At 31.0% G+C, this 14,504-nt stretch overlaps 1 protein-coding gene across 4 annotated transcripts in view; it reads left to right on the top strand.

Moving 5' to 3' along the window:
• CDK17 (cyclin dependent kinase 17) overlaps positions 1-14,504 on the top strand; it is a 97,635-nt gene that overhangs the window by 53,091 nt on the left and 30,040 nt on the right. For all 4 annotated transcript variants that reach the window (XM_036237265.1, XM_016159389.2, XM_016159388.2 and 1 more), the window contains exons 5-10: positions 1,285-1,410; positions 9,368-9,424; positions 10,434-10,548; positions 11,282-11,376; positions 11,633-11,695; positions 13,773-13,896. In XM_036237265.1, the coding sequence (XP_036093158.1) occupies positions 1,285-1,410; positions 9,368-9,424; positions 10,434-10,548; positions 11,282-11,376; positions 11,633-11,695; positions 13,773-13,896 (580 nt within the window). The remainder of the gene's footprint in view (positions 1-1,284; positions 1,411-9,367; positions 9,425-10,433; positions 10,549-11,281; positions 11,377-11,632; positions 11,696-13,772; positions 13,897-14,504) is intronic.

Below are 14,504 nucleotides of genomic sequence, written 5' to 3'. Positions count from 1 at the left end.
TTAAAATAGTTTTCTCAAGAAAAATTGAGCATGTTTTAAAATAAAAGTGTCGTTAACTTCTTCCAGTGCTGTTGAGTTGAGATAATGATGATTTAGGGTATCCGTTCCATTGGTTGATTACATTTTCATCAATAAAAGATTACCTCTGAATCAGTTCAGGAAAACAATATATTTCCTAAATGATTAAATAACATTTTCATCTTTTAAGATCAACTTAATACCTGTTCATTTCATCGTAAAACTTACATCACAATAACAGTAAAAATAATACTCCTGTTTTTCTTTATCATATATATGATTTTCTTTATTATATGTTTAAAAGTTCTATTAAGATCTAGATCTAGACTTTCTCATTCTTCCATTTAGCTATATTTATTTCTTTCCTCAAAGGTTACACAGTCTTGATTTATATTCCTTTCATTTTATATTTTAGTTTCCAGAAAGACTTCTTTCTTAGCAACCCCCTACACACATTCTTATTTACTTTAGAATATTTTTGTATATTTGTTTATTCTTCTAGATAAATTTTAAGTGTTTTGTTCCAAGCATAATTTTATTGTGATTTGTTCGGGATTATGTAAAATATAAAACTAATATGGAAGAAAAATTATCTTTTCATTATTTAATCTTACCATTTGGAAACATGGTATAAATTCTATACTTAAGTCATATATCTCTCAACCGTTTGTACAATTCCTGTACTTCTCAGTTTTATTTCATGATTTAGTTAATATTATAAATAATAGGGATTTTTATAGAATTTGTTTCTTGGTGTGATAATGTAAGCAAGATTTCCTTTCAAGTTTCTTCCAGTTCTAATTCTATAATTAAATGAAATGGAAATGCCTTTTACTTACTTCTTTCCTTTGACTTAGCAATAATAAAATATTTTAGTTCCCTTACTGTGTTGCATACAAAATCATATATCTCCTTGGTTAGTTAATTTAAGCAAATCACATTTTGTGGTAGTTTTGCCTATTCCTACTATATGATATGTCAAGGTAAATTCCATGTCTAATTTACCAATGAAAGGAGTTCAGAAATAACTGGGTTACAGAGCACTAATTGTAAAACCTGTGTTGTATACTTTGCTTAGACGTCAGTATGTTTGCATTTTGTATATTATATGCTATCAACACAGATAACTTTGCAACTGCAATAAAACTTTACAATTACTTATCACTAAGAAAAATATATGGGAGTCCAGTAATCCAAAAGTCAAATGCCCTTATCTTTTCTGTTTATAGTTATCTATAAAAATATTTTTTCTTTTTTTTTTTAAAGGATTTAAATAAGCGGTTATCACTACCTGCAGATATCAGAATACCTGATGGATATCTTGAAAAGTTGCAGATAAACAGTCCACCATTTGATCAACCAATGAGCCGAAGGTCTCGTAGAGCTTCCTTAGTAAGTTTTTAGTCTCCCATACCTATATCATCAGATGCGCTTTGTTTGATTTTTCTGAGTGTGAGCATTTTATATTTTTATATTTAATTTTTGAATAGCTAAGTTTTATTACATTTACTTCTAGATTTTATTTTTTCCCATTCTTAAGGATTTAAAGATGCATATTAGAATAAAATTTAATTTGTGTTCTATTTTATTTTGGATAAGTTTTATTGCTATATGGTAGATATACAGAATATGTACCAGGTATATTAACATATATGAGTATATACTAGATACACAGAAAAGTACATAATCTATAATTGTACAGCTCAGTTAATTTTTACAGTTAACATACCTATATCATTAGTACCAAGATCAATAAAAGAAAATTCCAGAAATCCAGAAACTCTCTCCTGCCACCTCTCTGTTTACTTTCTACCCTTACTTCCTCAACTGTAGCCATCATCTCTGCCTTCTGATGCCAAAGATTATTTTTACCTATGGGTTTATAGTATGTTTTAATATCTGGAAAGACTTTTTAAAATCTTCATTTACATGCATATTCCTAATTTTAAAATGCTTTTGATATTCTTTTTCTGATGATTTTTATTTAAACTTTTGAAATTCTATAATTATGAATATGTAAATTATTAAAATACATTTAATACAAATATATAGTAATGTGCATTCAAGTTTTTATATATATTATACAACCTGTATCCCAGTATATATAGAAATATACAATATATATTCTTTTTGTGGTTGGCTTCTTTACTCAATGTTATGCTTGTGTTTTATCTAGGTCGTTTCATGTAGTTATAGTTCATTTGTTCTTATTACATGGTGTTCCATGTATAAGTATACTATACTTTATCTAGTCTTTTGTTTATGGACATTTATTTGGGTTGTTTTTAGTTTTTGGCTATTAGCAGATACCTTTATATATTCTATCACCATTTCTGTACATGTGTTTTGGTTAATGTATGTAGGCATTTCTGTTGGGTGCATACCTAGGACTGAAATTGTTGGATAAGATTATATGCATATGTTCAGCTTTCCTGGATAATGTCAAAACAGTTTCTAAAGTAGTTGTACCAATTTACATTTTCATCACCAGTACATGATAGTTCTAGTTGCTCTACTTGCCAATTTTTGATATTGTACCTTTAAAAAAATCTTTCTAACTTTTCTGGTGTTATCTCATTGTGGTTTTATTTTGCATTTTCCCAATGACTAAGTTGAACACTTTTTAAAAATGTTTGTTTATGTGTATTGACCATTTAGATAGTCTCTTTTGTGAAATAACTGCTCAGGGCTCAGGTCTATTGTCTCTTTTCTGTTGGATTTTCTGCCTTTTTCTTGCTGATTTATGGGAATTCTTTATAGATTCTGTCTAAACATCTGTCAGTTATATGTCTTACAGATATCTTCTAGCATGTAATAATTGACCCAGCACTGTTTTTTTGAAAGAGCAGGGCAGCTTTCCCTGTTGCAGTATCACCTTGACTTAAATTCAGGTGATTGTGTATGTGAGGGTCTCATATGGATGGTTATAGTCCTGTAGCAGAGGTACATATAGAGTACTGTGAGACAGCAAAAGACATAGCAAGTAAAACGTCTTTGCGCATCACAGGCTCTAGAAGATGGGTAGGAATTTGTTAGGTTGATAATAGGTAGAAGAGTTCTAAGCAGAGGAAACTTCATGATTAAAACCTAAATGTATGAATGTAGGTGTCGTGTAACTGATATTCATGGTAAATGTGGAATAATATTAAAGAGTAGTAGGGTTTGAAAGGATAGGATAGATCCAGACCAAAATGCCTGAGATATCAGGCCAAGGAGTCTGGACTTTATTTCATGTAATAGAAAGACCTAAAATGTATTTATTTAAACAAAGGCTGACATTACATTTTTATTTTAAGCAATAGCTTTAGAAAAAGTTTAAATGATGACTAGAAAGAGAGACTAGAGACAAGGTAATAAATAGGAATTTATTAAAAATTAGGGATGACGTACAGTCATGTGAAAATGGACGTACAGTCATGTGAAAATGGAAAGTAGGACACGGATCCTATGGACCATGTAGAGATAAGACAGGCAGGACCTGGTACCTATTTGGACTTTGCATCTGAGAAAGGAACAATTGATGAGGATTCCTGGGTTGCTAGCAGTTGTTACACTCCTTTTATATATTGTATCATGGAATGTTTTTATCCATCAAAAATTTCTGGTCTGGGTTACATATTCTAAAGAATAAAATTACTTTATGCTGTATACAATATGAGGACATTGTTATTTGACATTCACCTGTATACAGAAAGGTAAAAGTGTAATGCCAATTTGATTTTGGTATAGGTTTCTCATCATCATGGTTTTGCATCACTGCCTAAAACATTTTTATTCAAATAACTTTGTCATTTGATTACTGGTTAAAAGTGTCCTTTGGCTGTCAGTTTTAATCAAAAATTGGTACTTAGGATAAATTTTGGAGTTATTAAATGTCCAGATTGGGACTAAACATATGATTTAATTATTACCATGTAATTCTTAAAGCTATCATGTAAAGCTATGTTTTTCAGTCTACATGAAGTTAAGGAAAACAGTGCCCTCTAATGAATGCTAAGTGACTGGAGTTTTTATTGTGGTTGGGTGTTCCTAGCCACCTACCTTGTTTTATGATCGGAAATGGCTTATAGATTTCAGATTAATCATACCAGCTGTGTTTTGGTTTCTGTCAGTGCATCTCTTTCATTATTTATTGGGGTTTCTTTTGAAATATATTAGAAAATTATTTTTCAATACCCTAGGTTTATGTATGAAGGAGCTGGTTAGGAAATGGATAGAAAGGAGTTGGGAAAAGAAAAATATTCTTTACATATATTAGGGCTTATGTTGCTATAGATAATAAACATTTTATCTGAAAAATAGTTTTTCAAAATAAAATATGAAATTTTAGTTTTATCTTTCTAAAAGTATAAAATTTTATGTTTTCAAATTTTCGATAGCATTGTATAGTAAGAGTAGTAAAAATAACGTAAATCTTTTGCATAGGCATTAAGAAACAAGTCACAGAATTCATTTCTGGTAGAGAAAGACATACAATAGGGCTAGCTGGTTCTTCTATAACTTTATGACTGTCAACCATCAAATGGACACTCAATATTGCTTGGCTACCCTACTGTCTTTTTCTGGTTAACTCTTCCCCTCTCACTCTAAGGAGATAATCTCTTCTGCTACATGCTAAGGGAGAGATAAGGCACTAACCAGAACCCCTTTATTTCCTGAATAACAAATGTGCAAATCTACCTACGCCTGTACTCATTCTAGTCTTTCCTTTCGAGGAATCATCCTTATCCTATCCCATCTCCTCAGGATGCTTAGAATATTTGTTATCCCTCAAATATACTCATGTATATTCAGTCTTCCTCTGTCAGCTGAATCCTTCCCATTGACTTTTTATTTAAATAAACTTTTAATTTTATAATAGTTTTAGATTTACAGAAAAATTTAAAGATACTATAGAGAGTTCCTATATACCACATACCCAGTTATCCCTGTTATTAACATTTTACATTACTTTAGCACATTTGTCACAACTAAGGAACCAAAAGTTAGTACTATTAACTCCACACTTTATTCAAATGTCCCTAGTTTTTCACTAAGGTTCTTTCTTGTCCCAGAATCCCACTAGGACACCATATTACATTTAGTCATCATATCTCATATTAAAGGTATTGGTTATTGATTGGATTGGCGAAGTGCTATTTATGTTCATGATAGTTGATAAAAAGTGGAATAGTCTTTTAATATATTTATACACAAACTAGAGGGGAGCCCATAGCAGTTAGTCAAGATTCTTTAGAGTATTGTTGCATTTATAATGATGGCAAAGCCACTGGAAGATTTGTGAGATTGTTAAGTACAATTTCAAACTGAAAACCCATATATATGAAAACTTATCTCATTATATGAAAATTACAGGTTATACACATTTTAAGAATCTTCCTCCTCCTAAACAATGAGTATTGGATTCCTTATTCATGGCTTACTGGTGCAGAGCATATGTGGTCCTTCCTGTTTCTAAAATTAGGTGAGAAAATAGGTTATCAAGTCCAGATCTCTTTTCAGAAATAATATATTATGAGGTGTGGAAGTGAGGTTCAAAGTCTGCCCACAGATTAATTTACCTTTGGTATATTATTTACAAGATTAAACTAATATCATCATGATGGTACATCACAGCAGTTTTTCCAAGGCAAAATAACCAAGTAGAACAGAGGTTCTCAGTCTCTTTTCTGCTCCTCACATATTTTAAGAACATATTTCTGTCAATAACAGTAACTCAGTAATTCTCACATGAGGTAAATGGGTATTTGAAAAAAATCTCCTTTTGTCTTGAGTATTTCTTATATACACATTCACTTTTAGAATAGCATTTTTAGAACTTTTGCACATACTTCACATACTTTGAAGCCCAATTAGAATTGCACTGCCAACATGTTAATAAATCATTACAATGGATATACAATGATTATGATGCCAGGGCCAAAGTAATCAAGAAATCTCTTATGATGTTCAATATCATATATAGGTTACACTGAATTACAGAAAGGCTATTCTAAATCATAATTTATTTTGGATTTTTTTAATGTGCTTATGCTGTAAAAGCCATTTGAGCAGGAATTTGCTAGAGGCTGCCAAAAAGTCATCAAGTGTCCTCTTAGATCAGTGACGTATCAGAAAAAATTATCTTCATGTGTTTAGAATGCAGAATTAAAGGGGTGTTTACATTATGTTAAAATATAAAGCTTAGCATTTTATTCCTTTAGCTATTTCTGTTTTCATGAAACTTTTAAACTATTCTGAAATAATCTAAGGTGGAACTCAATCTAGATTGTCAACTCGTGAAAACAGGAATCCTATCTATCTTCTATACTGTATCCCTAGTACCTAGCACTGTGCTTGGTCAGATGTTGAATAAATAAGCTTTGTCCTCTGTCCTCTGAATAATTTCTGTAGGAGAGCTTAGCAACAAGCTAGTCATTATATCTATTGTTAATCTTGTCATGTTCAGCAGATAAAAATGAGCAAAATTTTCTAAAAATTCCACTTAAAGATTCAGTAATATTTGGATGTAATTATTAAATCAATAAGGTTAAAAATTATTAAAATGGGTGGTGAAATAGTTATGATTTTACTCTTTGAATTGGTTTCTGACAATTTACTAGTAAAACTGCCTTTTGTCTGAATTGTCTGCCTGCCTATCTGGGTGACAGGGAGAGCTGAGGTAGGGAAGGGTTAATCATCCACGAGCTCTGTAAGTCTGTGCCACATCTTGGAGCTTTGTTCACCTGGATGTGCTCAATGACCAGAGAATCTACACCTAAACCCTTACTTAAGTTCAGTGTTACTTTCTGCATTTTTAATCACATGCAGCAAAAATTCACTACTCTTTTTGGGCCACAGACCCTGCCTCCAGCCCCACTGTTTGGCTTGGGCACACCTACCAACTTCACCATTGTAACAACAGAATGGCACACGTTACTTCTGTAAAGTGACATTCTTCGGACACATTGTGGCTTTTCTGATAAGCATATCCTTGATGGCCTATGCAGTTTCACGAGTGTTCTTAAAGTGAGCATAAAGATTTGAACCTCTCGATTTGCATGATTTTGTGGGGTTTTCTGGACCAAATGAATAGCAAACAATTTTCAGAGGTCCCCTTAGTGAAAAGCTGAGCATATTTTAATGATCTCATTAAATTTTATTCTCTGAAAGGTGACTTTTTGTAATGGTAATTTTCGATACATATTTTACAGTTTATTCCTTATATACTTTATAGAATAACAGTAAAATTTATAACATTTTTACCTTTACAGTCTTGAATTTGTGGTCTACTTACACATTCTTTAAAGCAAACCTCAGTGTTTTTGTCATAGCCACCATTGGACCAAAGTGTATTTGATGTTTTAAGGGAGTGCTAGTGTTTATTCACTTAAGGTAAAAGAATGAATAAGATAACATTCCAATTCCTGATCGGAAAAGGTTTCTAGCTTGCAGTCATATTTTGCTCTGTGCTTCTTATTGTTATAGTTGACGGCATTTTGATTTTTTTTTTAAAGACATGCTTTGCTGTGTTCATACTAGTTTCCATTCTCAATATAGATTTTTCTTCATAACATATATAACACAACACTAAAATTTATAGCAAAAATAAAATAGTTCCATATTTGTGAATTTGAACACCTAAATTCCAGAGATACATGTAGGAAAATAAACACATTCTGTCATAGTTTGTGTAATCTGGGCAATTAGCCCTTTTTTTAGTAAGTTATTTAGGATCATATGTAAATGGACTATAAAAATCATTTAACTAAAAGATTATTCAGAATCAGGCTTTTATGTGTTAGATGGTAGGCTGTTTGCCATATTTCCTGTATTAAAGTTAAAAACTCCCTTTGTTTTTGGAAAGTGTTGTCTATTATAGCTTTTATTCTGCATTGTTATTGATAATAGAAAACAAAGACTTAGTTTCTTGAGTCATGTACAAGACAGTACATGGTGGATATGGTGTATCATGGTTCCAAAACTTCATTTCTTTAATGAAAACTGTATATAGAAAAAAGTATTAAAGAGTGCATAAAGAAGCAGTTTTTCAGTCATTAAATAGTATAACCTGTGACCAAAGTTTTTATTAGTTTACCAAAATTGATTTAAGTACTGTCAGCTGTACAGTTTTCCTCATGACTTTCTAACATGATATATATCATTGTAATGAAAGGACAAAAACAGGTCCTTTGAGAGGTAGGTCTCTGCTACTTTTGGCCATTCAGCTTTGGGCATGTTTTCCTATTCAGAGTGTGGTGAGTGGTATCAAGTCAAATTGTCAAATTTTATTCAACACCTCCAGAAAAAATTGTATATTTGAACCTCTAGAATTTGACTAAAACACACCACTTAATAATCCAGCATAACTGATACATGTTTAAGACCTGAGGTTATATATAAAAGAACATTATTTCCCTTCACCGGCTGTTTGTTTAAGGGCATTAGCACCACTCTAAGTGAAAAGCGAATCTTGTTTTATGTTATTATTGCTTTTTCCACTATCTACAAAAGGGTACTAGAAAGTAATTTTAGAAAAATTCTTATTTTCCTCTTCTGCTTGTTAACTTTTTTCTGTTTTCGCTCTCTCAATCCCTGAATTTCCATCTCTCTTTATTTTTTCTTTTTTTCTTAGATCTTCTGCGTTAGGGTTTTTGTTTGTTTTTATTTTTTAAATATTAGTTTTTCATTTCATATTTGGGTGCATTCCATTTACCTCACTTATTGACTCCATACAAAATATGCAACCAGGTTCAAGGTTCAAAAGCAGTAGTTTTGAGAACTCCACTTTTAAAGTTTTCTTTGGTGGGGAGGTACGGATTTGGGCCTTAATTGATTGCTTCTTCCGTGTCAGCCATTTCCTAGTTCATAATAGAGTTATGATTTGTAGTTGACTTTCTTGTTATATTTTGGTTGGCAAACCTGAAGCAAATAGTATTTTGTCGCTTGAAGGCATGCATTCTTAGGGAACTCAGAGATTAGTGAGGGAAAACATGTGGGAAAATTATTTTGTAGTTTTGTTAAAAAGAAAATCATATTTTATAAAATTCTTCAATATTAAAATGCCTGTGGTATCTTAACATCTCAGTGCTTTAAAATAAAAACAAAATTTTAATAGCAGAGTGTTAACTGGTTTATATGGATTAGATAAAAGATAGGTTGACAATTTTAATTATGAACTTTGATGTTTTCGAACCTTTGAATGTTCCAACACTAGGTATATGTTAAAACTTGACAGATGTTCAATAATTTAATTACGATCAATTTTTTTCTATTCCAAGATACTCTTTAGAGCAGGAAGGTTTTAGAAATTGAGGAAGAGATTAATTGAAATTTTAAGGATATTAAATTTATAATTGTTTGCTTTCAGTCAGAAATTGGGTTTGGGAAAATGGAAACCTACATCAAATTGGAAAAGCTTGGAGAGGTAAGTAAATACTTATTTAAAAATGTAAGACTTTTTTTCTTGTTCATCTAAACTTCTTTATTAGTCTACAGTTTTGCTAACCTGGAAAAAAAAATGTAAGCACTATTGTCTGAAAATTTATATCTGTTTTGAAAAGGTAACAGAATGTTAGAAGGAAAAACTTTTAAGTTCTTGAAATTATCCCATCAGTTTGAGAGGAAATGATTATTTTTTTTATAGCCTTATAGTTGTTATTGAATCACAAAAATATGGAGCTTTCTTGGTAAGAAAATAGGTATCTCTTTGTTAGCTTCCTGGTAGTCTGCTGTCTGTACTATCATACTGGAAATTATAAGAGCTCAAACCTGTGAAAAATCAAAATACTCTCTTCAAGTTAAAGACAGCGTCACAGAAGGAAATTCTTGGTTAATTAGACCTTGGTTTTCTTGAACTTGCTGCTACTACTGACTAATTTTCAAATGATCTCCCGCCCTGAATGAGAGATGCTACAGAAAATAGAATTAGTTAATGGGGACTCCTTAAGAGAGTTTGAGGGCTATCCTGGCAAAGATGGAAGATAGGTGCTGAATGTATATATTTAAAGGAGAGTTAATGTTTAAAAATTGACAAGTCTGAAAACCTGTAACATTTTTATAGTTTAACAATATGTTAGTTACAATTTCAATTTTCAGTTACTATGTTTAGTTTCCTCAATTTCCACACACCATTGCAAATAAAGCTGTTGATCCAGTTGTTTATCTGATACAAAGTACAAAAAGTAAATATTAAATATTCTCCTGTATTTTCATACTTTTGAGGCACTCTGTAGAGTTATAAGTATGGAAGCTGTGCTTATGGAACTGAAAGTCCTCTTAGGTATAAGAAAACCAAAACTACTTATCGTATTTTCCTTGCAAGGTAGAATTTAATATATGCTTAGAAATTAGAAATTTAGTTAGGGCTTTTTATTGTATAGGTGGTATAGATAGACTCTCATGATACTTTTGTTGTGTCTTTCAAAAATATATAGGGTACATATGCAACAGTATATAAAGGAAGAAGTAAATTGACAGAGAATTTAGTGGCATTAAAAGAGATCCGGTTGGAACATGAAGAAGGTGCACCCTGCACAGCTATTAGAGAAGGTATAATTTGATCTTTTGTGAATAAAATGTATTATGAAATTGATGTAGAACATTTTAAAACCAAAGTTGCATGATAAGAGTTCATTTATTTGTAAGTAAAAAAGCTCAGGTATTGAAATAATAGATGACTGGAAGATATATTTAGGCCTTAAAAAAAGCTAATATCCAAAACCAAAATATTCAACAGAAAGAAATTAGTTAATTATATTATTGTATAGCTTACAGCGAAAAACTATGAAGTCATTAAAAATCATTGTCATAGACAAATATGTAACATTGGGAAATTAAATATAGTGGCACATGGGAAAAAGCTAAGTGTAAATTAGTATATACAGAATGTAAATATATTTCTATCTTGATACCATTTTTGAAAAAACGATGGATAATCCAGAAAATGATTTGAAGCAACTGATTAGCAATTTGGAGGAAAAAAGGTACCTGTACTTCATATCTAAATTAATCCTAGAAGTCTCAATACATTAACATTCGAGGGAGAAAAAAGGATAATATGGAAGATATTATACTATTGGGGACAATTTTAAGTATTAAAAATATCAAACCCAGAAACATAAATGAAAAGAAAAAAATTTGATTCTATTAAAATTTCTATAACAAATCCCCTTGGTAAATTATTGTTTTAAACTTAAGAGAGTCTTAAACTCAGTAAATTTCAGGTTTTTATAAAGACTGGCTACCACAGACCAAATAATTGACTTTCTTTTCTGTTTTGCAGTTTCACTATTAAAGGATCTAAAACATGCAAATATAGTTACCTTACATGACATTGTTCACACAGATAAATCTTTGACTCTGGTCTTTGAGTATCTGGTAAGCATTTAATAAAAATTCAGTAGTTACTTATGCTTTAATAAAACAATTAACAAATTGAACATTTTTTAACACCCCAGGGGCATTATTGCTTAGTTGTTGGTATTTAATTAAATTAAATGTGGTACATTCAATAGCTTTCCTCTAAAAGCAACTTATTTTTAAAAATTAATATTATTTATTAATAGTATATAAGTAAATCAGCCATGCCCTCTGAAAACTATGTATTACATAGTAAAGTGCTGTATTTTTTCAGGATAAAGACCTAAAACAGTACATGGATGATTGTGGAAACATTATGAGTATGCACAATGTAAAGGTATGTTTTAATGTGTCATTTTAAATTTTGTCTAAAGCAGAGACAAACTACCTTAATGAAATATACCATCCTCATAACTGTTCTACTTCAGAATTTTCTGTTTGGCATTTTAAATAGGTTATTGTCCTCTGAACAAATTTACTCAGAACTTCTGTTTACTCACCACAGTATTTTTAAGGATCAGACTTTTTTGTAGAACCTGCTTTATTTTAAAAACCTTAAAAAACACTCTTGATGTTTCCTGTCACACTGATTATAACACAGATTCTCTTAGATATAGAATACACTTACAGGTGTAATCTGTCTTTAAAAAAAACCAGCAAGCCTATTACATCAAAATCTGAATGTTTAAAATAAATAGAAATAATTAGTGCATTCTGCAAAAGACCTTCTTTAAATGACAACCTCCCCTAACATATTTAAAATAGTATTTAGTTATAAAACACCAACTAATCTTCAAGTTACTAATCTAATGAGTAAGGCCAGGAATTATACAAGTATTATGAATACTAGGCTGGAAATACCGGTCTGTATTGTAAGGAGGAAAAGTAAGATAATGGTCACATTTTCTTATCTGTATATCTAAAGATGCATGTTATGCCAGAAAAGTTTGGCTTAATAATCAGTACCAGATGAAACCCAAAAGTTATATAAAAGTAAAATCAAGTAAAAACATTTAATACAATTATATTCTTATAGTAGATTTCTTTGACCTGAGTGCTATACTCCAAATTTAGCAAAGATTTATTTATCCACACTTAGTCAACAGTTTGTGAGAAACTGTTCTGGAAATAGGCTGTCCCAGCTGTGTGTGTGAGACAGTTCGAATTCTGTAGGTAGTAACTTTAACCTTAGATTTTTTAAAAACTAGTAATTTTGGTGGACATAAAGGAGAACCAATTTCTTTTACTAAAAGACATTTCAAAACACACGGATAACACATTGCTAAGAATTTTAGAATAGGGCTTTAAGTGAATTTCCATATACATTCTATGAGAATTGTTTTCATCATATTTTACATTTTGTTTTTTACAAGTTGTGAATCTCATTTGCGTGTATTTCTCTTTTGTGGTTTTTATTTTGGTTTTTCTGCTTTAATATTAGCAATAACTTAGAAAAAATAAGTTTATTTATCATAATTTGACAAAAATTTCAGTTTATACCTTTAAAGTTAGTCTATCTGGCTGGTGTAAGGTATAAAGTATTATTTGTTTAAATAGCAAATTTAACTCTATACTTGTATTTTCCAAACATAAAAAGTAACAGAAATACATGGAAAAAATAATTTTAAAGTTTTTAAAACACATAAATGTATAGTGTAGAAATTGCTGCTTAGAATTTCTTTAGGCCTGTTCACCTGCTGCCTTGGATTATTCTCAATGTTCTAATGCTCTATTTTTCATCTGTAAACTACAGATACATTCTTCAGTCCTCTGTATTTGAGGCTTTTTTTGCTAATTCTAGAGAACCAAAAACCTTCTGTGTTGCACATCCCCTTTTCCAACAAAGTCAACAAAAAGTCTGCCATTAGCCTTACAGGAATTGCTTTTTTCAAAGTCATTCAGAGCTCTACAGTGCTAATTCCCTCTTCTGAATCATAGCAGATTTTGAAGGCTGAGTAGGAGGTGCTGAAAGTAAAGTACCCAGGAGGTGGATGATAGAAGCTGGTTCGGGTTATTTTTATATCACATAATTTGCTGGAGCTGTGCAGCACCATTCCATTCGACATCTCAGCATTTTCATAAAACCACCAATTTTTATGCCTTAAAGACACTATCTCAGATCAGGTTTTTTATTTTTATTTTTTTAGGGGTGTTCAAGGTAGAGGTTAGTTGGTTGTTTTGCCAGAATTTAATAATCGAACTGTAAGCCTTGTTGATAAACCTGTAAGTTTATGAGGATATGTTTATTTTAAATCATTTTCTATAACAAGCGAACTATTGCTAAGACAGAGTTTTATTTCATTTTATTTTCATTAAAAAAATAGGTAGATGTTTCAAATAGGAAACAATTATATAAAGGAAGGAGTTTGTACCTATTTCCTATAAGACTAACTTCTATTTATTTGTTTCTGTAGCTGTTTTTATACCAAATTCTACGTGGTTTGGCATATTGCCACAGAAGAAAAGTGTTGCACCGAGACTTGAAACCACAGAACCTCCTCATTAATGAAAAAGGAGAATTAAAGCTAGCAGATTTTGGTATGGAATGTATGAGAGACATTTATAAATAGTACTGGGTCGTTAAGTTTAAAAGAAAAACCGTTGACACTATGTAATTGCTTTTATGTGGGTGTGGAAATTTTCTGTACAGCACATGAAATAAGATATTTGACTAAACTTTGGTGGGTGAATTATGTTAGTAAATGCTACAAGGCACCGTTCTCAGGTATAATCTATAGACCCCTAAGACACTTTCAGGAGGTTTCCATAGGTATAATATGCTATCAAAATTATACTAAATGTTATTTGCCTTTTTCACTGTGTTAATACTTGCACTGATGATCCAAAGACAATAAGGGGGAAAACTACTGGTGCCTTAGTGTATAAATCAAGGCAGTGACACCAAACTACTTAGTAGTCATTGTAACCTTTTAGTAATAGGTAAAAAATTCACTGTTATTAAGTGGTGAATTTGTTCTGGAAATTCCTGTATTTTTACTTATTTAACACTTTATCATTTGTTTGGAAGGTAGGTTGCTAGGTCACACATGTTTAAACAAGAAATTACAAGTTATTTGCATATGCTTCTATAGATTGTACAGTTTCTTGGGCATGGTTTATGCTGTTATGTTCCTTATAATTGTTAT

The sequence above is a fragment of the Rousettus aegyptiacus genome, unplaced genomic scaffold (genome assembly GCF_014176215.1).
Source record: "Rousettus aegyptiacus isolate mRouAeg1 unplaced genomic scaffold, mRouAeg1.p scaffold_m13_p_2, whole genome shotgun sequence".
NCBI classification, from domain to species: Eukaryota; Metazoa; Chordata; class Mammalia; order Chiroptera; family Pteropodidae; genus Rousettus; species Rousettus aegyptiacus.
The sequence above is the reverse complement of the archived record's forward strand: the minus strand, read 5'-3'. Positions and strand labels throughout refer to the sequence as shown.